The sequence below is a fragment of the Thunnus maccoyii genome, chromosome 10, assembly GCF_910596095.1.
Source record: "Thunnus maccoyii chromosome 10, fThuMac1.1, whole genome shotgun sequence".
Classification (NCBI taxonomy): domain Eukaryota; kingdom Metazoa; phylum Chordata; class Actinopteri; order Scombriformes; family Scombridae; genus Thunnus; species Thunnus maccoyii.
In genome coordinates, this window is record NC_056542.1 from 26,467,855 (window position 1) to 26,492,812 (window position 24,958).

At 41.6% G+C, this 24,958-nt stretch overlaps 1 protein-coding gene and 1 long non-coding RNA gene across 4 annotated transcripts in view; one reads left to right on the plus strand and one right to left on the minus strand.

The window, feature by feature from the left end:
- On the minus strand, positions 1-19,810 carry macf1b (microtubule actin crosslinking factor 1b). 2 transcript variants are annotated; one of them, XM_042424040.1, is made up of 40 exons: positions 19,282-19,810; positions 15,407-16,146; positions 15,144-15,200; positions 14,852-15,022; positions 14,078-14,244; positions 13,819-13,978; positions 13,629-13,713; positions 13,090-13,334; positions 11,737-11,856; positions 11,461-11,568; positions 11,155-11,373; positions 10,579-10,782; positions 10,222-10,453; positions 9,849-10,075; positions 9,615-9,737; positions 9,423-9,524; positions 8,850-8,951; positions 8,459-8,623; positions 8,076-8,231; positions 7,383-7,580; positions 6,607-6,735; positions 6,287-6,457; positions 6,012-6,167; positions 5,714-5,920; positions 5,458-5,577; positions 5,199-5,368; positions 4,926-5,085; positions 4,501-4,695; positions 4,212-4,337; positions 3,692-3,835; positions 3,280-3,468; positions 3,077-3,191; positions 2,746-2,912; positions 2,441-2,603; positions 2,050-2,204; positions 1,876-1,950; positions 1,468-1,585; positions 1,020-1,165; positions 452-572; positions 1-198 (listed from the first exon to the last, which is right to left on the minus strand). In XM_042424040.1, exons 2-40 carry the CDS (start codon positions 16,061-16,063, stop codon positions 173-175), a joined length of 6,351 nt encoding a protein of 2,116 aa, XP_042279974.1. In that variant the 5' UTR covers positions 16,064-16,146; positions 19,282-19,810; the 3' UTR covers positions 1-172. The 2 variants fall into 2 exon arrangements, with proteins under 2 accessions (XP_042279974.1, XP_042279975.1); XM_042424041.1 differs by lacking the exon at positions 19,282-19,810 and adding an exon at positions 19,039-19,262.
- Positions 14,181-24,958, plus strand: part of LOC121905642 — a 14,703-nt gene continuing 3,925 nt past the window's right edge. For both annotated transcript variants that reach the window (XR_006098445.1, XR_006098446.1), the window contains exons 1-3: positions 14,181-14,269; positions 14,504-14,605; positions 24,180-24,326. This is a non-coding gene — a long non-coding RNA (uncharacterized LOC121905642). The remainder of the gene's footprint in view (positions 14,270-14,503; positions 14,606-24,179; positions 24,327-24,958) is intronic.

Consider the following 24,958-nt stretch of genomic DNA (forward strand, 5'->3'; position numbering starts at 1 on the left):
GACCCTTTAGCATCACCACTGGTGACCTTTTCTGTAATTTTTCTTCAGCGTCTGCTTTTCTGATGTGACTGATGCGTTGTTTTTTTGACCCCTCTATCGCTGTTTCGAGGCCTCAAGGCTGTGTTTGGGTTAAGCACTGCAGCATACATGTGGTGCTCAGAGGCAGAGGTAATCATGTGGGTAACCTCTCAGCTTCGTCTAGAGGGTGCAAAAGAATGAAAACAAAGGGCGGGGTTAACTCATCATTTCAGTTTGTAACAAGTTTCTATTATTGTGTGTTCTAATACTGTAGCACTTTGAGTTTCACTATGAATGAAAAGTGGGGTAGAAATTAAATGTATTATTATTATTATTATTATTATTATTATGTTTGTGTATCCAGTAAAACAAGTGTAATCCTGCAGCATGCATTTTTTTAAGTAACTGAGATGAATTAAGTGAACTGGCTGACCTGATGGTGAGGGAAAGTTGCCTTCCCCTGTTGTGACAAACTGTAGATCAGATCCCAAAGCAGCTATGGAGCTCCTGGGACGAATGCAGCGGTCACCTGAGAAACTCCTGCGCAGTAATGCCTAAAGCAAGACAGGTTGAGCTAATTACAGTCAGATGTCTTAATGGTAAAATATTCTAGATTGGTTTTGTAAAGTTGCTACATGTAGTGTTTTGAATTTCACAAAATTTCCAGAAAACTCAATTTGAGGATGTTGCTACTGTCCTTGTATCACTCACTTTACATAGAATTATAACATTTTGACCAGTAAAGCTAATGTGAAGATTAAACTTTGCAGTTAGAAGAGTGGAATCAGAATAAAGATGTGCTACTTGTAAATTAAAAGTGGTAAAAACACACCGACAAAGGACAGAGTGGAAAAAAAAAGTGAAAATAGCACAGATGCCAGTAGACGCTGCAAATCTTTAAATGTTTGATATTAAAATGATGTATGTTGCACAGTTGATCTTCATAAGGAAAACAGGATGTTACAGCAACCAGTTGTTATAAAATACAGTTTATAGCTTGCCTTGCGTGTCATAGGGCTGGTGGGGGCGGAGGCACTGCTGTAGAGGCTGAGGCTTGAGTTGGACCTGCTGACAGTCAAACCCTTGGAAGTGCTTCCTGCAGGAGACAAGTACTTCTCCTTGATCTTCAGGTTGGTCCGACCTTTTACTGTTGGTGACACAGCGGGGGAATTTTACAGAACACTGTAAAACCTGTAATTTATAGTAGCCACACCTCTAATAACAGCCAGCAGACACTGTATGTATAAATAATTAAAGTAAGGTTGCAGATAAAAGTCAGTGAAAAATGTAAAAATGTTTTTATAGATGCATCCATCAAGATTATTAGTACATTCTATCACTGTCGGTCGTGACTACTGAGGGCTTGTCATATTTACAGTAAATAGCTTGATCTTAAAAAAGTGTTAAGTGTGTTATTAAGAACAGTATAGTTAGGTGTATTGTATTGACCTCTGCAGGGATCATTTTTAACCAGGAACTCATCTAGAGCAGTCCAGCCTCCTCCCACCCTGACCATCAGCGTGCTACGCAGGATCCGAACCATCCGCAACTGTTGGGAATCTCCAAACTGCAGAAAACAGACAATACTTTGAGTTTAGGCAGACCTCTCTGTTTTGGCACCTTCACACCACATCTTCAAGACATCACTGATGTTTCCATAATTTTTCTCTGGGGCCTGCTTATTCCAATCACCTACGTGTTTTTATCCAAACTAACCAGAAATGTGAACCATATCACTTTCTGTGTGAATGTCTACAAGGATTCTGTGAGAATTCTTCCCAAGAAACCGCAAGCAGACATCAGGTTTATACAGCAGAAAATATAAAAAGCTGCTTAATGTCTGTAAAAATGACTCACCCTGTATCTATTGGCACTTATTTGCTCCACTTGGAACCTCTTGGGACAGTTACACTGAGACACCTGTCGGCTCACCTAAAGAAGGCAGAATAATGATAATAATAATCAGTGTCATAAAAAGTGTCACAATAAATAAGTCACCCTAATGAATCCTTATGAACTCACTGTTCATACCTCCTCATTGATATGGTCTACATCCAATGTTTTCCTGTAGGGATCTCTGCTTGGATGGAGTGCACTCACAAACTCATAGTAGTCGATGAAGCCGTCGCTGTTCATGTCAAAGATGTTTGCCACCGCATTCATCTCTAGAGAGTTGGTGGGAAATTCTGCAGTGGAGAGATCCCAAGCCAGTGTTAACTTAATTACATAGACATGGCATACTTGGTTTAAAAAAGTGAATATGGGGAACAATATAAATATTATCATAAACACTGAAAATGTATTTATTTCGTTGATGTTAATAATATGAAATTAAAGTTCCACCAAACTAATAAGTCATTTCAGATGCTGTCTTTTACATTTCACGATCAAATTGCAAAATGCAACAGCAAGTGAGTCTCACTAGAAGCGAGGACATAGTCGACAAACTCCTTCTGGCTGATGCGTCCATCCTGGTCCCGGTCGATGCTGCGGAACACATCCAAGATCCGAGACTTCAAATGACTGATCCACTGCATGTAACGTTTTCGCCAAATATTGAAGTCAAAGTTTGCAAATTCTTCCATCTGTCCAGAAATTAAAAATATCACAACATTCATGTTAATTAATGCATCAAATTAAGTTTTATGGAAGTAAATTTCAAACAAAACATGTTCTAATGAAACCTCTGTTAAAATTTCTACAGTGACATTTTTAAGGCACAATAACCTCTTTGAGTGTTTGCTGGTGTTGTTCCAGACGGCTTTGTCTCGCCACAGCCAGCAGCCAAAGTTTCTGCCAGCGACTGACCAGCTGACTGAGCTGTGGAGTCTGGGGGTCAAGGTGCTCCAGAGGAATCGGTGCAGCAGGCTGCAGCTTCAGAGTGCTCCTCCTCTCTGAATGGACAAACATTGGAATCTGGGATCAGCTCAGTCAAGTGATTCTGCTGCACATCATCAGCAGTGGGCCAGTCATCAAGCTGTCAGTTCTTATAATACAATAATGTTTTTTTCACACAACATAAACTATATTGTTAACAGCATTGTCCATGGTGGCTTACTTGTGAGTGGCCGTTTGCTGGGGGAAATCTGCTGTTTAGAAATGCTTTTGTGTTTGCAGGATTTTGTAGCATGCTCAACCTCTGGGAACTTTTTATTCAACTCCTCCATGAATACCTGCAGAGAGGAATGATCAGTGTCAGTGTGACATGTAAACCCACACATTCTTAGAGCACAGTAAGATTCTGTTGTAGAGAAATTGTACCCTGTGCTGCTCAATGAGTTCTTGGTTCTGCTCCATAGTCTCAGGCAGTGGCTCTTGGTCTCTGAGGTCGAGGGCTTCCTCTGCAGAGGAGATCCAGTCCAACAACCTCTGGACTTCCTCTCTCTCTGCCTCCAGTGCTGACAAGCTGGTCTGGATCTTCTGGCCCTGCTGCTGGGCCCATGTCTGAACCTAACTCAGAAAACAGCAGGGAGCAGGAGGAAATTACACCTCACTGTTTTACAGTTTATAAATTGATAAACCTATTGAGACAATGTCTCACTGCCTTATACTTTTTCCATTTACCTAACTTATGGCAACTATCAGTTTCCTAAATATTTTTTTTATGAAGTATCTAGTCCCTAGTGAAAACAATATTTATTATTGTTTATTATGCAGTCACAAAAGCACTCACCTCCTCATAGCGGGTCTTGGTGACACTCATCCAAGATTTGAGGGTGATTATGGAATCTGGGTGACAAGAGGCCAGGATCTCTTCACCCAGACACCGGATGTTCTGTAACTCCACCACCTGAGCCTGCAAGGCAGCCATTGACTCCTACGGAGAGGCAGAGAAAGGATTTATTCAGCCTTTTGTTTCTAACACAAATAATATCATGTATGATAATGCTTGGCATGAAAATAAAATGTAGCTCATTATTTATTAATTTTTATGGGTGTTTTAAAAGGGTTTGTGGTTAAACAACAATATAGCCTCATGGTAGAGTCAACTGGTTGAAAAGGTTCAAGCATGAGGGTCAACAAATATCTACCCTGCCTTACTGCCCTTGAGCCAGATACTGAATCCTTATCAGCCCCAGGATGTTGTTCTGTAACCCTGACCTGACCCTGACCTGTGACCTCCATGGAAGAAGATAAGATGAGAAAAAATGAATTTCCCCATAGGAGGTGATAAAGTATCATCTTATACTGACCTCGTGTTGTTTGCGGAAGGCAAGCAAACCTTCCTCCTCCTCTGGTATGACCCCATATTTCAATATTCTCTCTGCCTCAGTGAGGCGCTCCATGAAAGAGTGGACAAGACCATCAAACTTCTCAGCCTAACAAGAATGAAGACAAAGATAAGGGTTAAGTAAGGGTTAATGTTACTTTTATTAATGGCCAGTTATCAGCCAATGTGTATTTGACAGCTTAATCCAAAAATGTCAGAATTTAAGTTAAACTATACATTTTGTTATGTCCTCTATTATTTGTGAGAATTACCTGCTGAAGTGCAACCTCCAGTCTGTCCTGTTTGCTGACTGACAGCTTGCACACTGCCTCCCAGCGGCCCTCCAGTTCATCCATCTGCTCCTGCAGCCAGTGAGCATCAGCTGTGCTACTCCTGGTCAGATCCCTCACAGAGCGCTTCAGGGTCCTAATGCACCCAGCTCGCTTCCCCAGCTCCTTTTGGAATGCCTAAGAGAAAGAAAACATCCTGAGAACCTGCCCTTAACTGATAGCACTGTGAAGAAACTGCTACAAAAATATATACACACACACATACATCTACACATATTTCTTTATTGCAGATATTAATTACTGTATATGCAGAAGCTGTAGAATTTATGGTATACAGTATGTATGTGGTATGTGTTCAACATTGTGAATTATCAGGGCAAAAAAGTCAAAATTCATGATGGGTATACCTTGTGTTTGTCAATCAGATTGTTGACCATGTCCTTGTCTCCACTGACAGGAACATCCTCAGCTAGTTGTGGCTCTGCCCTATACAACCAGTCATTCAGGGCCTGGAGAGCATCGGTGAATCTGCCTGAGAACAGCAATGCTTCCTCTAGCTTATGTTGTCTGCAAAAAGAAAAACAGAACAAGAAATTGGGTACATTCTCAAAATAAGGATTTTCTTTTACATTTGGTAGAAATTTGAATGTGCACCTGCCAACACTAATAGAGCTCCATACCTCTCCATAGACTTGCCACTGATTGTGTCCCATGTGTCTTTGAGTTCAGCAAGGAGGTTTTCCACATGCTGTCTGTCGTGGCTGGTTTGGGCTCTTTCATGAAGGCTGCGGCCACTCTTCAGCGTGGCCTCGTACATGGGCCGCTTTGATCTCAGCAGTTTCTGGAACTCCTAATTACAAAACGAGTGATCAGCATCTGAGGCATTCACAAACATATAGCGTATAATGTAAGTTCTAGTTATTGCGATGCCTACTGCACCTTCTGCTCAGTCAGTTGCTGTTTAATCTCCTCGTGGGACACTGCAATCTCTTTATGTGTGTCTAATGTTTGTTCTACCTCCGTCATCCAGTCCACTAGTAGGCGCCAAGATTCATTAAACTGAAATATGAGAAATAAAGACAGACCTTATGCAAAAGTTTATCTGAGAGGCACAAGTCACAACTGAAGTACATGTACAGTTTGAAAAGGATGGTGAAGGTCATCCATTTAGATTGGAGATGATATAGTTTTATACCTGTTTGGCATTCTTTTTGACCTCCTCCAGCATCCTGCCTCTTTCTGAAGTGCGTTGCTGTAGCTTTTTGTAGCGATCCTGGACTGTCATGATTAGGTTATGAATAACATCACAGTCTTCCTTCCTGCTCAGTTCTGTTAGTCTACAGCCTGCATTTTCCACAGTTATCTTCTTCTCACCGTAAACGTTCACCTCATTCACCAGTGTCTGTACAAATAAAGTATTTAATGAATCAAAAATAAATACTTCCAAATGTTCTGGCAGAAAAAGAGACTACAACAGGTATAACAAGACCTACTCTGTGATCCTGCAGCTGAGTACAAACTGTGTCCAGAACGAAGCTGGGAGCAGGAAGAAGTCCAATTGACTCCTCACACTTAGTCATCTTAGTGAGTAGTTCCTGGACATTGCTGTGGAACTCCTTGGCCAGACTCAATCCTTTGGTAAGCTTTGCCTATGGAAACAGTATGTCACGCTGGTATAATAATTTACTGTATTCACAACAAAAACAGGCTGGAACTAAAAACAAACTTAACAGAGGTAACACATGACGATTATGAAGAGTTAAATAACCTTTCGCTCCTGGACTTTGCTGTAAACAGATGCCCATTTCTGTTCAAGAATAGACATGCTGTGTTCAGTGCTCGAGCCCCGCACAACATTGCTTCTTTCCAGCATCCTGTGGATGGCATTCTTCACATCTGTGTAGGCGTGGAGCTTTGACTCCATCTCATTGCACAACTCCTATCATGGGCGAGGAGAGTCAGGAAAATTGGTTCATAGGGAGGATATCATTTTTAAATGGGATAAAATTGTTACATTTCTTGTGTGACTTTTTGATGTTTACAGTTAAGTCTACAGTTAAGTCTAAGTCTAAGTCTGATCAGTCTCACCAAGTGTGCGTTGAGCCTTTCAGCAGCAGAGTCTGGCATACCCCACATGGTTTTGAAGGACGAGAGTCTCAGGTCTGTGTTCTCCAGCCACTGCAGAAGGTCCTGAATCTCCATTGTAACATCTTGCACCTGCATTAAAAAAACAACAGAATGAATGTAAAATCTGCTGTGATGACAAATGTGTCAGTTCACTACAACCTCAGTTATGGGAAAAATTATATCTTTTAACATAATTTGCCATTAAACTTTTTATCATATTTTATTTGTGCAGAAGTGGAGCAGTGACTGGATATTGACAAAATATTATTTGGTAATTATAATACATTGTTAGTTATAGATATGTAAGACATGTTTTTTAAATTCTTTTGCCAAATATTTTTGCAATTCCCGTCCTTGGATTCACTATCCAATAGATTTAAAACCGTGTTCAACCAACTATCCAATGACATTTGTACATCTATTCTAGACCGACTTTGTACTGTATGTATTTGCCCATTTTGACTCTGATGTCAAAATTGGACTGCAAATTAATTAGCATGCTCCAGTCCTTTTATCCCTGTAATTTAATAGAGCTTTGCCTCCCTTTTTGACAGTAAATGCCACAAGTTCAAATCTGGACTCACACCCACACACCTGTATGTTCATCTTTACAATCACCACAAGAGGGCGCCGTGCTACAGTGATAATGAAACATAAAATACAGCATAACTAATCATCTAATAATCACTCTTGCCACAACTTAAAGAAAATAATGGATCTTTTTCTTTTATCTTTACCTGACTGAGTCTGTTCTCTAATTCCAGCTGCCTGCGTTCGGTCTCACAGCGGACAAACTCCCAGCTTTCATTGAGTTGCTCCAGTTGAGACTGTAGACCGTGTGAGCTGTCCCCAGACCCAACCTCCAGCAGCCCCCTGCCTGCCTGGTTCAGGGACTCCATCGTGCGGGCATGGGACATGACATCATTATGCAAGACCTTTGAGAAAAAAGAAGCATTATGAAGTTAAAAGCAGATTAATCATATCTGTGTCAGTTAAATTCATGTTCAAGTATTGCATGGAGGAATATGGAACTAAGTGTTTTCTGCTCATAGTTGTGTCTCACAGTTCAGTCAAAGACATTATTATCAGACAATTCTAGCAGTTTGTAGTGTTAATACTATAGTACTGTTAAAAGTTCATTAACAGCGAGCAGGAATGTTACATGGGCTACAGATGCTGGTGGACACAAAGATTTACACTTCACTTTCAGAAGACAGAGACCTGTTATTCATTCAAGGCTAAGTGTTCAGTGTTATCTAGCAGATAAACCCACAGTTCAATGTGAAGGTCTGAGTTACAGGATTTACTGTTTTCTGAGACCTTCAGAGTCTGAAAGAGTTCTGTTACCTCAGAACTTACGTCTGACATTTCCAATGGCTTATTTTGAACTGTTAATCATTATATATTACTGTAATTAGGCCACCACCAACCTTGTGTTTAGCCAGCTCTATTTCACAGGCCTGCAGGTCGATGCTGATTGGCTGGCTGCCCTGCAGTTGTTCAGCGGTGCGGGCCAGCCATGTGTGCAGCTCATCCAGTGTGTTTTGGAACTGACCCAGACCCAGCAGAGCACACTCCAGCTGATGCTGCAAACAGAATGAGTCGATAGAAGGATTTCAGGTGATGTAGAATTATTGGTGGCAGCAACTGGACAAAAATAATTCCGTGTTTTGAAGTGTGCACAATTTCCAGCTAAATATAGTGCCTGCCGGGCCAGCTGTTGATTGTTGTACTGACATCAAATTGAATTAATGGATTATAGTGACATGTTAACATTAATATTCCATGATCATATCTGCTTCCATATACTCACCTGTCTGCTGACAGTCTCTGACTCCAGGCTGTCCCAGCGCAGTCTAAAGTCACACAGCGGTGAGACAGAGCCTGGACGCTCTGAGCCAGGAGACAACCGGCACACAAAGCGATGGTTCAGGCTTTCTATCTCGATCTTCTTCTGGTAGAGTTCTCGCTTAAATTCCTGAAGGAAAAAATAAAGAGTGACTATACTGTATGTTTAGACTTACATTCAAGTCAATATTTTCATATCTGTTTTATGTTATGTTTTATGTTATAATAAAGACAATACACATATCCAAAAGCATTGTCAATTAACATGTGAGCCAAAAATTAGGTAGAACATTGACCACTGGAGCTAGTCTCATAGATGAATACTTTTCAGTGTTCAGCTCAGCGTGAAACCTCACCTTGAAATCACGCAGCTGCTCTTTGACTGATTCCAGGTCAGTTCCTACCATGAACTCTTCAGTAGACCTCAGCTCAGCTGACTTCAACCACTCAAAAAGACCCTATTAACACAACAATAAAAGAGTACTTATGAAAGCCAGTTAACTCAGCCATGATTTCATGCCATGCCATGTGAGTGTAACATTGAATACATTTTGTTCTCAACAGCCAAACATGTAACCCTGCTGGTACATACAGCTGGATACATTTCATCTAGTTTTCTTTTGATACTGTCTAACACAGTTTACACCATTAAACTCATTTGCCTTTGGCAGAGGACCACATAATCTGTCATTTAATCATAAGCAAAGCTGCAGGGAGTAAGAGTCTGAATAAAAGACTAGCTTTGTATTTGACAGAATGCCACACAACACAGCTTGAGTCAGACAGTGGTGGCCAAAATCGTCCTAAATGATTTGGCAATGACATGAAGCATGAATATGGCATATTTGTTAGTGACTCCACTGGCTCAATATACACACACATTCATATATATATATGTGCAATCATATACGGTATATGCAAACACACACCTGCATAGTGTCTTGATAGTGTAAGGCCATCTGCAAGGCCTCCTCCAGCTTTTTGTGACATTCATTCCACAGTTTGCTCAGGTTGTTCCATGTACAATAGAGCTTTAAAATGGCAAAAGACAGAGTTGTACTGTCAGTTAGTCAACACAACACTGTGAGTTTAAAATTATTTTATTTAAATGCATCGCTTACTTCATCTAGACTCTTTGTGACATCTGGTTTGTCTGTATCTCCACATGCTGACATCAGGTCCATTCCCAGAACACCAAGAGTGTCCAAATCTCCTTGTAAACTGTCAATATCCTCCCTGAGAGTCTATAAGGTGGAAAAATGAAAAAGGTTACACGGTATCATGGTGAATAAGTATACATATTATAACAATATGTGTTTCATATGCATGCTCCCTTTTATAGTTTCCAGACAAACCTGCATGGTTTCAAGGCTCTGGCGGATTGTTTCGGAATCTGTCCGACTTGCGTTGAGATCCAAAACTGCCTGCTGAGCATCATTGAGAGCAGCCGTGACATCGCTGACATCACTCCAGAACTTCATGGCGAGATCCAAGAGTTTGAGCAGCCAGCTTTCCTTCTCCTGGGCCTGAGCATGTGTCTCATCCCACAGCTGGGATAGGCTGGACACTCGCTCCTGGATTGCTAGAATTGCAAGGATATAGCAAGGACGTTGCTGAAAATCTGCTCTTTAACAGTAAATAGCAGTGCTACATCAATGTCACATGTGTTTGTAGTAGGACAATATTGTATCTGTGTACAAACAAGATAATTTCTACCAAGATGATCACCTGTGCCTATGGATCCATCACCAGCTGCCTGTGTGTTAGCCAGCAGCTCGTCCGCCTGTGTCTTGATACTGGTGAGGCCCAGTTCCAGCTTGGACAGCTCAGTCAGGGTGTACTTGTTATCCTGCAGCTGCTCCTGGATCCTCGGCGTGAGGCCTTGAAGGGAGGTGGGAGTCTGCATGCGACTGCACAGGCGGTCAAGACTTTCTCTGATAAGAGTCATCCTCTCATTCAGCTAGGAACAAGAAAAGATTAAGTTTGTTGTGTATTTGTGATACACTAAAAAATGAAAAATTCACCCTGATGTCGACGGAGAGCTCTTTACGACATTTTTTTTCTGCATTATCCAAGCATTCTTACCTGTGTGAATCGAGGTAGAGACTCCTCGAGTAGATTGGCAGTCTCCTTGACCCGGTCTCTAATGGCTCTATGCTGTTCCTCGGCCTCTGTAGCTTTGCGACAGAACTCATCCCCCTGAGTGGGGTTTAGCTCTGACAAGCGCTTTGCCAGAGAGCATAAGCGTGCAATCAAGGGTCTGTGTTCTGCTATAGACTCCCTCAGACCCTTAGCAGAGGAGAAAGACAAAGAGAGGTTTAATAACAATGTGGAGAGAAGACATTTTTCAGAAAGAACCAGATTTGAGTTTAATCTCTAAAATGAGTAGAAGAAGGTTGAAAAAAATCACAATGTCTCAGTTTTCATGGCATACCTGACAAAACAGAAATGGCATTATAGTACAGTGGTGGTAAGGTAACCAGGTAAAGAAGGAGATTACAGTAATGAACTATGTTTGAACAGAACAGCTCATTTACCCTGAGGAAAATGGTCGCAGAATGTGAAGTATAAAAGGACTTCTTTGTTGAACTGAACAAAAAAGGGATGATGAAAAAAAGAGAAAAGCTGGCACTCTAATGTGCGGAAGCAGGCTTCTTCTACCTGTAAGAGATCCTGTTGTTCCCGAAATGCTTCATAGCTAATTGTGCTCAGGGAGAGCTGGCCAATAAGGGTTTGAGTTTCTTCTAGCCAGGGTGAAACCTCAGCGAGGCCCTCTGAGAACTGGAGAAGAAGTGATTGAGCATGCTCAAGCTGCAGGACCACATGGGAATTGGTGGCTGAGGTGGTGTTGCATTGTTCCTGTAAGGCCTCTAATGGGGTCTGCATGGAGAGGTGAGATTTTAGATTTCAATCATTTTGTTTGAATTATTGGTAAAATGGTTGCATAAAATGGAATGAAGAGAATACCTGCAGATCGCCTGTTTCCCCTTCATCACTGTATGTTAACAAGATTTCAGCAATCTTCACCATCTTCTCAATGTTGAACCTGTGCTGGAGAATCTCCACAGCCAAAATCTATTCAGGATATAATACATCAAATTAAATTCACATACCTAACATTATTTTAATGATTTTATAAAACTATACATCTTTACAGAATATCTCACATTACAAATTCAATTTAAACATGACATGTTACTTTTGAAAGTGGGAAAAGGTTTATTGAGTGCATAATGTCCTGACCTTCTGCTCATAGAGTTGTTCAGATATGAGCTCTGGGTCCAGATTAATGGTTTTCAGCTTTTCAAGACTTAGCGCTGTGTCTCTGAACCAAGCCATCTCTTTCACCACCGCCTGTTCCAGCTGAAAAAAAAATTACAGTACAGTATCTTAGCATAGCAGTGATAACATTATCATTTAAATATGATACTAACATTTCCAAAGGCTGAGCACATTTGCGAGCAAATACCGGCATTGACATTATTCTGTCATAGACTGGATATTCTGAATTATAGCTAGTAAATGTGTGGTATAACAAATTATTCATGGTTTCATGATTTCATGATGATTTCATTCATCATGAAAAAATAATTATACAAATATATATTATACATTTGATATATAATAATACAATATATGAGATGCATATTTGATACATCATACCTTATGTTTATACTGTATGTAAAAATGTGCCAAATATTTGAATTTAGGGTCATAATGTAGGCTAATAGTATGCAGATAAAGGCTAGATAGTCTGACTTAAAAAGCACAAGTGTAACTAATGTATTATTTTAATTACACCTGTGTATTATCTCCAATGACATGTCTAAACAGGTGTATAACAATGGCTAAGTGAGGTCACTAACTAACCACCAAAGCAGGCACCATCATGGAGGTCCACTAGAGATGCGATGTGGACATATATACTAAAATGGATTTGAGATGCATGGTTCATGGCTGTCAGTAACACAGTAAGTCTGATACAGTATGTGTTTGCAAATAAGTTACAGGAAACATACTCAGCTGTCATGTGTATAGTTCATTCTTAAGTATATGGCTAGCTTCACATGCATAAGCATAGCTCGTCATAACTTGATAAAGCTAGCCAACCAGGTAACCTAACCTATTTAAATTTAGCAAAGTAATGAAAGATACAGTATGTTGTAAATATGTCAATGGTTGGCTTTTCTAAATTCCTGTAAACTTATCCCTACTTTGGTACATTTAACTGCTAGCTGGTGAGCTAGCTAGCTAAGTAGTAAAGAAAGTTTGTTCAGGTACACAGTTGAAGTTAGCTACCTTCTTTAAAAACTGATACTAGCTTACTTCAGTAATGTGATCAACAATTTGGAAGTAGTTTGCTCTGCTATGTCAAGCAATGCCACAAAACATAGCTGTTAAGCACAAAATTAACCAGATTTAATGATTCTAGTCAAAAAACACAAAAAGCTATAACCTGTCTAACACAATTTACTTTTGTTCTTGCAGCAAATTCACACACTCTTTCATCCATTTGCTTCGAACTTCCACTAGTGTGCTGCTAGGGAGTGTATACAACCTGTAGTATTTAGTATTGTGTGGGAACATTAACGTTACCCTCTGTCTCTCAGCTGAACATAGTACTGCATCTCCGGCATGTGTCTGTGCTCCTGCTGCCCCCAGAAGCTCCCTTTCGATGCGGCCCAGCCACAGATGAAGGTCCTCCTGGCTGGATGTACAGCGACTAGAGGCCTCCAGGGCCTGCTCCAGCCTCTGCAGCACATCCAGACTGCTCAGACTCAGCACAGAGCAACGGATACGCAGAGCATCCATCTTCTCCTGCACCTGCTGGGCCTCCTCCTCTGAAAAAAGACCATTCAGAATTCTTTAGATAAGACCAATATACTGTACTAGTTCGGGCTCATATTGATAATATTTTTAAAAAATATGTTTTTCAACTTTGGTAGGATTGGCAGGATGTACTTTTTTGACTGACACATACATTGTAGAATTCATCAATAGGCTACTATACCAGACATTACAAGTATCTAATATTTACTGTAACTGTTACTTCTAACAGTTTTACAATAAAGGAGTCTGCTATTTGTCACATTTCAATAATATGTACATTAGTATTAATGTGCAGTAAACTTTACCTGAGATTGCTTCCATTAGATCATGACCTGACTTCTGTATTTTTCCTAGGTCAGCAGTTTTGACTTGAATCTCTTCAACAACAGCCTAAAAGAAAATGATAATGTGTCAAAATTATATTACTTTCATCAAACAACACAGTGCACATGTACTGTATACATGCAGTTGAACCATACATGATAGATTTCCAACCTTGGCCCGATCTGTGGCCTCTGAGAGATGCAGCATCACTCTCTCTGCATTGCGTAGTTCCGCTAGTACCTGTTCCACAGATATGAGCCATTGCTGCAGGCTCTCTACTCCGTCCTGGAAGAGCTGGGCCCTGGGCAGAATGAGCTCCAGACTCGCCCTCCTACCAATGACAAAGTTCCCATCATGAGTGAATGAAATTTCTATCATACATTAATCTTTGCCAAACCAAAGTGTGGCATTGCCAATAAATGAAGCTGACCTTTGCTCTGCCTCCAGCTGTAAGGCCTCCCACTTCTGTTTGAGAGTGGAGAGCTTGACCTTTGCCTGCTCCCCCTCCTCTCCTGGGTGGGCCTCCACCAGGCGAGGGCCCTCCAACATCATTGTGTCCATGCTGCGCCGTCGGTCGGCTAGAAGGCGTTGCAAGAGCTGCAGAACAACAAAACATTCTCAGGTAAGGTCATATTTTGTTGAATCAAAAATGTTCATCACAGGCATGTGATTAAAATATAAATCAAAGCCCCCACAGAGACTATTATTTATTTAATCAGAAATCACACACAGTTCTTATCAGTACTACAGTGAATGTTAACCTTATGAGGTTTAATTTCAGAGAAATGTCATTGCTTGCAGTAAGAATTAACCTTTATCAAAGCCCTATTCTTGTGTTTTTCTGTCTTTGTGTCAGTGTGGAGGAAGCCCTGTCTCATGTGTCAAGCTTATATTGTTAAGAGCCAGGCAGGTTTCACCTCATCCTAAAGCTCACAATGGGTGTGATTACAGCTGAAAGGTGAGAGACTTCCCTGCTTTTTTTCATACCCCCAGGAAATGTTCACAAAGACATACTGAAGCTCATTGTGGCTATGAACGCCACCCATTCACTCCTGAATTATATTATAAAGGGTGTATTTTCCATGACCTGAGCACACCTTTCTATAGGTAAACCTTTCAGGTATATTCCCCCTACTACAGTCCTTCAAAGACGTTTTTTGGAACATGAAATGGGGTGATGTGATGTCGCTGATAACAAACAAACCTTTTGTTCTTGAAGCTGTGCTTTCACCACTTTGACCTCTGAGGATGGTGGTTTCTGATTGGCTGTGAGCTCCTCTATCTCATATACCCATGTGAGCAATGATTCCAGGTTTTGGAGGAATGTCTCACAATCTGTAGACACATCCCGCAGTGCCAAGGTAGATCTTGTTCCCTTTAGGGAGACCATCAAAAAATGTTAGCCGTAGTGGGAATGAATGAAAATAGGTCAATGATTTCAGGAAAAACATGATCTGTTGCAACACAAGTAGATTAGGATTAAGGGTAAAACATACACTCCATTTATCGAGGCAGGAATCCTGGTCTGAGCTTGAGTGCCCATCACTTTGGAGCTGCAAAGTAAAGAAGGTCCACATGTTGCATCAATTTATAAAATTGTAGCTTTAGACTTTCAGACCCACCACAATGTCATAGAGACAAAATGTTGCTTTTAAAGACAGACTAGAGTGAGAATTGTTAGTTTAGATGAGAGGAGGAAGGAATGGAATGGAAGGACAGATGAGACTTGATATGGTTGAAAGTTCGTGTTTTTATCAACCTGAGCGAGTTCCTCAGCGACTCCATTGAGGACTCTAACAGTTCTGGTGACTATAGGATCCCCTCCTTTATCTCCTGCTGGATACTCTGTCACTTCAACGATTTCAGTTACGATTGTTTCTGTCACTTCCGTCACCTCCGTAACCTCACGTGATGCCACAGTCTTCCAGGACCAGGGACTGCCTTCTCTAGAGTCTCTTCTCTGGAAGCTGGCCCTTCTCTCTGCAGCGTTCTTGTCAGGGTGAGCCAGAGGAGATCTGGCAAACTCTGGAGGCACCATTCTCCTTGTTAGTGTCCCATTCCGGGATGTTTTTATTGGAGAAGGGCTGCTATGCCAGGCATTATCCAGAGTACTGGTGCTCCTGATTGTGGAAGCAGGGGAGCTGCGGAGGAGTTTGTCCGAAACGGGAGTATGAGCCCCCTCCTCCCTCTTAAGATCTATTTCCTGTGCCCCCTTGTCTCTCTCTACCTCTCTTTCCTTGTTCGTATCCTCCTTGTCTTTGTCTTTGACAACATCTTGTCCTTTGGCCTCCCCATGTTGCTCCTGTGGCTGCCACTCTCTTCGTCGTTGGTAGCACTCCTTCAGGAAGTCCTCATCTGACCTCACATGCTTGGACTTCTGGCCCAGGCAGCTGGGCCTGCTGATGAGGTTACCCATAATCCTTCAGCCCAGAGGCTAGTGAGGTAGTAATAGGTGAGGTAAGGCCCCTCGGCCATGCATGCGGAAGATCCTTCAGCTACCTAAAATAAGACAAGTGGGCTCTGGGTCATCATGTAATGAAAAATTGCTCATTGTGCAAATCAACAAAACATGCTGTTCTTTCCCTGAAAGCGCAACTTTCCTGCATTAAAGTCACTATGTACTACTTGCCACCATCTTCAGAAAACTGCACTGAGACTAAATGAAACCAGTCTCTCACATTCTTTATTTGCTAAATTTCCGTGCCAATATTTCCCTTTTCTTGGCAATGAGAGACAAGAGGGAACCACAGCAGAGATACTTGGCCAGGATATTCCCTGTCCCTTTGTCTTCCTTTAGACCACATACACACATGCTCCTCTCTATCTCGCATCACCAACTGAAATATTCTGGGCTTAGAAATCAATGTGACAGGCTTGTCGAGGATCCCACTGTTGAGTCTGGCATGAAGAACCATTGGCAAACAGCCAACTCTTTCTCTAGCTCAGCCTGGACCAGTCCTGGGAAACCCGTTAAGGATCTGATCAAATATGACAGCCATAAAAATGCAGACATCGCCTCATTTCTCTGGGGTGACAATAAGAGGGGAGGGAAGGAACACAGACTGGCATGGGGGCAGTGGAGGGGGGTTGTTAGGAAAACAACACAGCAATAGCATGAAAGTGCTGTTCTGGAAAAAAAGGCTTTTGATAATGGTCACCAACTTACCAATCCTCTTGAATGACAATTTTCAATCCAACTATGATCTGATAAATATCTCGTCTGTCTAAATTAATATGTTATTGAAAAGAGTGTCATAAAGAGCATTGGCAGTGACAGATTCAAACTGTGTCAGCATGCCTTCTTCACCCTCAGCTCAGTGCCTTCATTGTTTTGACAGAAGGGTTAAAGGTGAATGTAATTATCTTGGTCTAGAGGAGCTGAGGTGAGCCCATCAGTAGATCACAGTCAGGGTTCCTGTTGAGGCTGGGTCCTCCCTCCGAGACGAGGTTGGACTGGTCCATTCAGAATTATACAGGTCACCTCAGGACATGCTTGGTGACTAAAGATTGGAGAGGGGGGCAATATGGTTCAACAAAGGGGAAATTAGGATGTTGGCTTCTCAAACTACTACTGAGAAGATGTTTTTCTGGCTTGAAAATGCAGAAAAAGAGGATATAGTGAAGATAGTAGTGTACATTATTTGTACTTCTCTTCTGTTTGCATTTGTGTTGCATTGTTTTAAGCACAATTGGTGTACAGTTATATCTTACAGTTAGGCACTAGGCAGACAAATGATGCTGAATATTCTGCATTTATCTTTGCCAGTGGTTAGACACAAAGAAAGTCTGCAGCCAAGGAGAAAAACTGTCAATATCCATCCCATATTTGAATATAATCTCATTTCTCATTCCCAAACGTAAAACCAATTACAATTAAGATGCCACCGCTTTTAACTAAATGAGAATCTCAAAATGACCTAGTTTGATATGATGCCTCCATGTGCATTAGGCTAGTAATCATCTACATCATGCTTGTCTCTGCAGAGCAGATGATGCAGTCAAGGGATCCACAGGGGAGTACACAGTCGGATCAGAGAGTGGTGCCCAGACAAAGCCCCAGCCTCAAGATCAATGATTACCCAGTTAGCTCAGATCACTGCCCAGCAGTCTCCTGAGGAGGCCAGAGAGAGTGTCTGTGGCTGTGTCCACATGGGTTAACAATGCAAGAGCGAGGGTGTGCCGTGTCTGGTTACTGCACCACATGTGTGGTCATTTGCTAAATTACACGGTTGCTTCTACACTGATCTCACAGCACTGTATGTGAGGATATGCTGAGTAGTTTCATTAGAGGAGGGATGCTCTTAAATCAAAATATGTATTTTTTATTATGTCTAATAGACCGGACCACCCAGATGATGATATACAACATACAATTAACCATTTTATAGGCAGTCTTTGGTCCTCAAATGAGGAAACATAACATTGTTATGACCTACATAATTCAACAATGAAAGCAAACCAGAAAAATCCTCTGAAGATGCCCCACGCCTGAATCTGATGTGCACCTCCTCTTTCTTTCTAGTATGATGATACTAGAGAACCAGGGAGCCAGAGAACCACTCCTTCATTTAACTCATATTGCGGATGACCTAACCATCCCATCACTTAACCTGTTTAGAAATGGCCCTTAATTCAGACCAGCCCTTTCTGTGCTCTCAACAGTGATTTATGATACATGACCGCAGTCCATTTCCTGATGAATTCAATTACAACCATAGTATAGGGGTTTCTCCACAGCGTGGAAAAATAAATATGAAATAAAAACCTAATGTTACTATCTGGAGGAAATCAGTTACTTCAATTACACATCCCATATCTAATTTTTATCTAATTGCGTACACATGTATGTGCATATATACAAGTGTTTTGACCAACGCCTTACTCACCAGCATGCCCTAGAAAGATCTTATGTTTGTCTTGTGTATTACAAAGACTGACCCATTTATATTATTCAAGAAGCACTCTGTGGGTGGATTTGTAATTAGTAGAAGGACAATAATCATAAATCACAACAGTAGAGCCCCATAATGTTGTGTCACTGCTGTGTGTGTCTCTCTGTTAAGGGAGGTCCTGAAGTAGTAATCATGGTAGTGGTCCCTAATCAAGGATGGCAGCTGTGCATTCACCCATGAGACTCATAACATTTTGGGGTGGATATTGTACAAGGTCACAAATTCATCTCAGAGACAGAGTCCTCTAAACATGCAACACAAAGCTACTGTATAAAATGAAATGTCAGCATGGCTTCTGCAAAACGAGCAGTTAGTGAAAATGGCCACGCCAACTGAGGTTAAAATGTTGATCAAGATTGTGAATCCTTCTCATAAAATCCAAGCAACTTAAAGACTGTTTACACAGAAAAAACTACTGAGTTGAATAAAATATACTTACATTACAATGATCCATTCACACTGATTTTGTTTCTACTGGAATATTTCATTGCCTGTTGCACTTGTATTTTATGTACCTATTCAGAATAAATGAAGAAATATCCGTCAGTCACAACTCCTTCACTGTCACATGGCTCCCTGGTTCAATCACTGACCAGCAAAGTCCAAAACCAGAACTCCCTCTAAGCCAATCCTGTGTTGGTGGCAGTTTTTGGCGGTTTGAGTTTACGTGAACCACACTTACCCTGAAGCAGAGCCCAACAGCATGAGTAAAGGAATCCAGCCAGTCCTCAATCACCATTCAAAAAGGAGTGAAAGAAAAAAAAAATCCAGCTTTGTTTGAGCATCCTTTGAACGGCCTCCCAGCTCCCAACATCCCAAACTGAAGACTCCTCACATACACATACACATGCATGCTCCCTCCAACGCACACTCAATCAAGTCCACTCATTCACACATGCTCACATACAAACACACTTTCTAAACACACTCACACATGCCCTGATAACTCATGCTTTTCTGTTGCCCACAGTCACAGGCAAACAATGTCCTCCTCTCCCCTCACACTGCACCCCTCCCCTCCCCTCACTTCACTTCTCCTCCCACCAGCTCTGCTCCTCTCTCTTTCTTCTTTGTTGTGGGAGCTGTGATAGAGGAATTCCTTCCTTGTTAATGCCGCCGATGGGATAGTGCGCCCAGATGAAGACAATGTATTCCAACGGCTCAGTTGAACTCCCACAGTTCCCAGCCAAGAGCAGTTTTCACATGGAGGTCATATTCTGCCAGTTCCACGTAACGGCAAGGCGGTGGCATTCTCACCAGCTCTGCTGCTGCTCAGGTTGCTCCTGTACCAGGCAGCTAGGCGGCAAAGTGCCCCCTTTACCTTCCCCAGGCTTTTTTCTCTCACTCTTTCCCCCTTCTCATCCAACAAAGCCCCTCCTCTGGGTTTGACTGCGGCTCAGAAAACTCCATGCTGCTTCTGCTTGAAAAATGGGGTGGTTGGGGGGCAAAAAAAGAAGAGTTTTCTAAAGACCCCTGGGCCGCCCTCGAAACATTCACATGTTAAGTGACAGCTGCCTCAGCCCATTCCCTCTCTCGATGGCGAGGGAGAGAAGTGCAGTCCACAAAAGAAGGGACCCACACCCACCCTGCTACCCACCCACTCACACATTCACCCCCAACCCCCTTGCAGTCCCCCTTCCCCATTCAGAGTCAGTGCAGCAGTCTCCACAGCAGCAACAAAGACGACTAATTACTGTAAAACATCTCAGATTACTTTTCAACTCACTTCCAGCAATTGCAAACTCGGCCAATAAACAAAGAGCCTGGAAGCAAACACGAAATAGACAGCAATGGGGAGATAATACAGCGTCTTTTCTCTGCTTTTGGCTTGGGAAAGCAAAGGAAGGACCCCTATGGTGAAATTCTATCATGCTCCATTTCAATAAGTCACAATATTTGTCTAGAAATGCAGCACTCCAAGCATACTGTATGCAAACACCATTACAGCGACAGTTCCTCACATTCTCTGGTGTTTTAACCAAACCATGTGAACTTTTTTTGTTAAATATATTTCAGGTGTTTATTCAAATATAAGATAGTGGTCAACATTACTTCTAATACCAGAATCATCTCTCTGGAAATTATAGTGTGCAGGTGAGGTGCGCTAAGACCTAACAGAAGCGTGCGTACAGGTGATTTACAAAGAGTGTTTACGCCTCAAATCCTGCCCTTTTTATTTCTTTTCCTTCTGTTTTTCTCCAGCCAACCAAATAATCAACCAATCATCTGATCCACCAAATGCATGCATGCAAGTACAGTACACACACCCACACTCTTCCTGCTCCGTCTCGCCAATAAACATGCACACACACGCATGCATGCAGGCACCCACTCTCTACCTCCCTCTTAATCCACAAGGTCATTTTCTGAGTGTTAGAATTAGTTAAAGGAGAAAGCATCTGAGGGAAAGCAAATGTCACCATTGACTTTCAATAAACAACCACATCTAGCTCAAATATTTCTCTTGAGCATGGATTTCACAAGTTTTTATGTGATATTACTTTTTACATAAAAATGTCAGCCTGTATTTAATTTATTTATTTACTCTCTGTGCAGCCAGACATGAATAATATATTCTATGAGTAGGAGGAATATTCATGTGCCTTTCTGCGTGCATTCCATTGTGCCAGTATGTGCTCCCTTCATAAAATATCATATAATCAATACCACTCGTTCTGCCTTCTGAGTTACATGTGAGTAGAAATCTCTTAGGACCTGTCAATACAAACGTAGTTTATTCAGTGTGAGGTGTGTTCACAGTCCTGATTTATTTGGTTTGGGCCACAGGATCATGATGTAACTCCATTAACAAAGATTTAAGTCCAGTATGTTCAGCTGGAACTGCACACAGGGTATGTCTTTTAACAAATAGCTCAACCAAAGATGAAAGTTTTGTCATTTTACTGTCATGTTAGGTCAAATGTACGCAAGAGAGTGGCTCTATCACTAAAATTACATTTATATCAGGGAATAACACTCACAGCATCTGATTAATAATTTGAAAAATCAGTTAAAATATATTTAATTTAAAGGATTTAAAGGTATACTATGCGGGATTTGTCGGTTGGTGTTTGTAAACACAGCATTCAAAGTTGACCCCTCCTCCCTGGCTCTACGAGCGAGAGACAGAGAGAGAGAGAGGGAGAGCAGCGGTGGTCGAGCCAGCTAGAGAGTGAGTGAATGAAGAGAGCAAGTGGTGCTGGCAAGAACAAAGCAGCTGAATCAGAGAAATAAAACATTATTTACTGATTGTTGCATGGTGGTTATAATCTAAAGCACAAATAAATACGCCCACACCTCCGCACAACCCTGCAGGAAGGTGCTGCATTGCCAGATTTTGTGTGAATGCAGCCAAAACACAGCTTCATCCTGTCCACTGTGGCCTCTCTGCTTTATGTGTGTGTGTAGCTCAGCCCCACCCTCGGTCAAGCAGACACACAGACCTGCTGCTCTTTGTACATCCATGACACAGAGTCAAAGAGCAGAGTGGAGCAGAGGAGAGAGAGAGACAATGATGTAACGTAGTTGCTATGCTACAGGTACCGACCTCACATCCTGTGTGCTGTTATTGGCCGGGGTCTCCACACCCACTGCCCATAGGTTGACACCTAGAAATGTCCCAAACACAGCAAACTAATAAGAAAATAAGAAGATACAGGCACAGGGCAGGGTCTCTGCAGATAAATACACAGCCACACACTTCTTGTGGGTCATAAATGATGATTGAGAGGGATTATTTTTGTATGAGTCTATACATTGTTTTTTTTTTTTAGGAAAATCTTGCATATAATACCTTTAAGTTAACCAGGATGGGACATGATTTTTTTGCAGCCTCTCTTTGTGACTGTTAACACCACTATATTATTGCATAAACATCTTCCCTAGCAGAGTTCTAGTCTTGTAAAAGAATCTATACTGTTATTGTCCACATAGCTATTCATTTAATAGCATTCAAAATAAATAAAGCCAATAAAATGGACAAATAAATCTGCTTTGAAGCTGCCTCAGGTTTTCACAGCTATCCACAGCTCCTACATGACTGCAACATTTCTGACCTCCCCACCCTCTTCTTGCTTTAATTTATGCAAATAGTGATAAAAAAAAAAAAAAAAAAACAACGGCTGAGAGAAAAGAAAACTGAAAATGTCTGTCACAGTGGCTGAAGAGAGAGAGACAGTGAACTGAATAGAATGACCCCTGGAGGGTCAAGTTATTTAACTCCTTAGTACTTTAGTGCTGATGCAAGGGTTCCCTGCCTGTATAAAAGATATCCTGTTCTTATCTCACAATCCTGGTGATGTACAGGGATTATACATAGGCAGCAAAGACAATTTAGCTGTAAAAGATGCACAAACTCATAGATAGCTGTTTCTTTGGGTCACTTGGAGAGCTAATGTCTTTAGTCATTTAATGAGCAAGTAAGGCCTGCATTCCCCGTCCCCCCTCTCTTTATCTGAAAGGAGCTGGCAGTGATGAGGCACCACTTTGCCAGGAAGACATTGTTGTAAAACCATGACACCTGATCCCAGCTTTCAGCATCCTCCAGCCCTCTCTGTACTAATTAAAAGATTTTGCCAAAAATCTCTCCTCTCCATTTCACAGTAGGTGCACATAGAGACTGCATGCAATTCTTAAAAAGACAAGCGCTGATGTAGTTGAAGAGCAACTGGAACGCTGTTTGGGTCTGGGCTATGCAGTGATGCAATATGCTGCCACGTCTGGCTTGATAGGTAGCTGATGAAATCATCTCATTTCTATGCGGTTTATCAATAATGGAGTGGACACAGATTGGGAGATGGGATGAAGAGAGTTTCCAATTTAATGCCATTCCAAATTAGTGACCAATGGGAGCTTAAATTTGATCACAGATCCCATGTGCCAGAGGACCTGAGAAAAAAAGATTAATTTTAGGGCTTGTTTTCCCCCTCCTCCGTTATCTCAACCTCTCTGCTGCCTTCAAATTAAATAAGACCTCAATGGCTCCTCCACAGAACATGGTAATTAGCCCCCTTCATGAGAAATGAAAAAAGGGTTAGGTTTAGGGGGGTGGGGGCTTTTTAAGGGTCACATCAGAAGCACCATTCATCGCACACACCGTCATTTATCACCAGAAGAGGTTGCTTCCAAGAAAAGTGGATGAAAGGCTGATGGGCTTCCCCACTGGGTTGCCTGGGCCCTGCTGGGCTGCCTGGATACTGGAAATTATAGTCATGGGTGAGAGGAGGATTTAGCCACTTGGGGATAGAGGAGTTCAACCCCATCATCAGCTATGTGTTTGATTCAACTGCTCCCAGGAAGAGAGGATTTACAGCCATAAGTCCACATTTTCCATTGAGCAAAGGAAGGCACAGGCCTATATACGAAGAGGCCCCATGTTGCCATTAACCCTGAAAAACTGTGTGAATCGAAAAATCTCTTATGGGAGAGATTACCTAAAGTGCTATAACATGAAAATCAATTTGACACGCCAAGCAAGAGAAAAACAATCAACTGGAAGTAAGATTTAATCCCAACTTGTATGAATAAACAAGTTTACTTTTCCGCCATCTAAGCATAGTTCTTTATTCATTTGTCTTGTAGGTGATTCACAGCAATGAAAACAAGCCCCCTTTCCCTAAAGGTTATGACAGTGTCAGAAAGCAGGGATGCTGTTTGCTGGCTGTCAGAAACAGAGAGGAGAGGATAATAGGCTGCGATCTGTGACCCCTCTTCCTGGGCCCGCTGTTTGTAAGTTGTGTGTACAAGGCTTATTTGGGATGCAGCATCTGCTGCAGGCCCAGGGAAACCAGAGACCTTTTAGACAGAGAGTCTTTATCCAGCAGTACCTCATCAGCAGGGGGGGGTGGGGAAGCAGAAAGAAGAACTTTGGACCTTAACCTGACTGTCTAACTGAAGAGATGTCATTTTGACTTGTCAGTGACATAATTTTCAGACACAGTGTAAAAAGAAAGTAGCATTTGCTATTAAAATATGCTAATTTTATTATTACTCATATGTGTCATTTTGTTAAGTTTGATTACTGTAAATCCTAAAAACATCTCACTCAGCAAGTGAACAAGTTGTTGTAATTGCTCATCTAGATGACATCACAGCTAAGAGTCTTTATCATTGCCAAGACTTAGGTATGGCAAAGTATGGGCAATTGCCACTCCTTAGATTACACAGCAGGCCTCATGTCCAAAAACATTGTGGAAGTCATTAGTTATTCACTAGAACTAATGGGTCCAGACAGTTTTGTGACCCCCATCTAATAATTTAGCACATTAACCAAACCCTATTTTGTCAGCTGTCAGATATTGTCAGATATTGTCAGATATTTATCTAATGCATTTTTGGGTTGTGCGGGCCCACTATAGACA

Bases quoted from the DNA above. Each gene is read 5' to 3' on its own strand.
- macf1b (XM_042424040.1), bottom strand. From the start codon at position 16,063: ATGGGTAACCTCATCAGCAGGCCCAGCTGCCTGGGCCAGAAGTCCAAG. The intron at 10,076-10,221 runs GTGATCATCTTG...TTGCAATTCTAG, and splicing joins TGATGGATCCATAGGCACAG to CAATCCAGGAGCGAGTGTCC. The intron at 8,952-9,422 runs GTGTGTGTTTGC...TTGTGTTAATAG, and splicing joins ACTATCAAGACACTATGCAG to GGTCTTTTTGAGTGGTTGAA.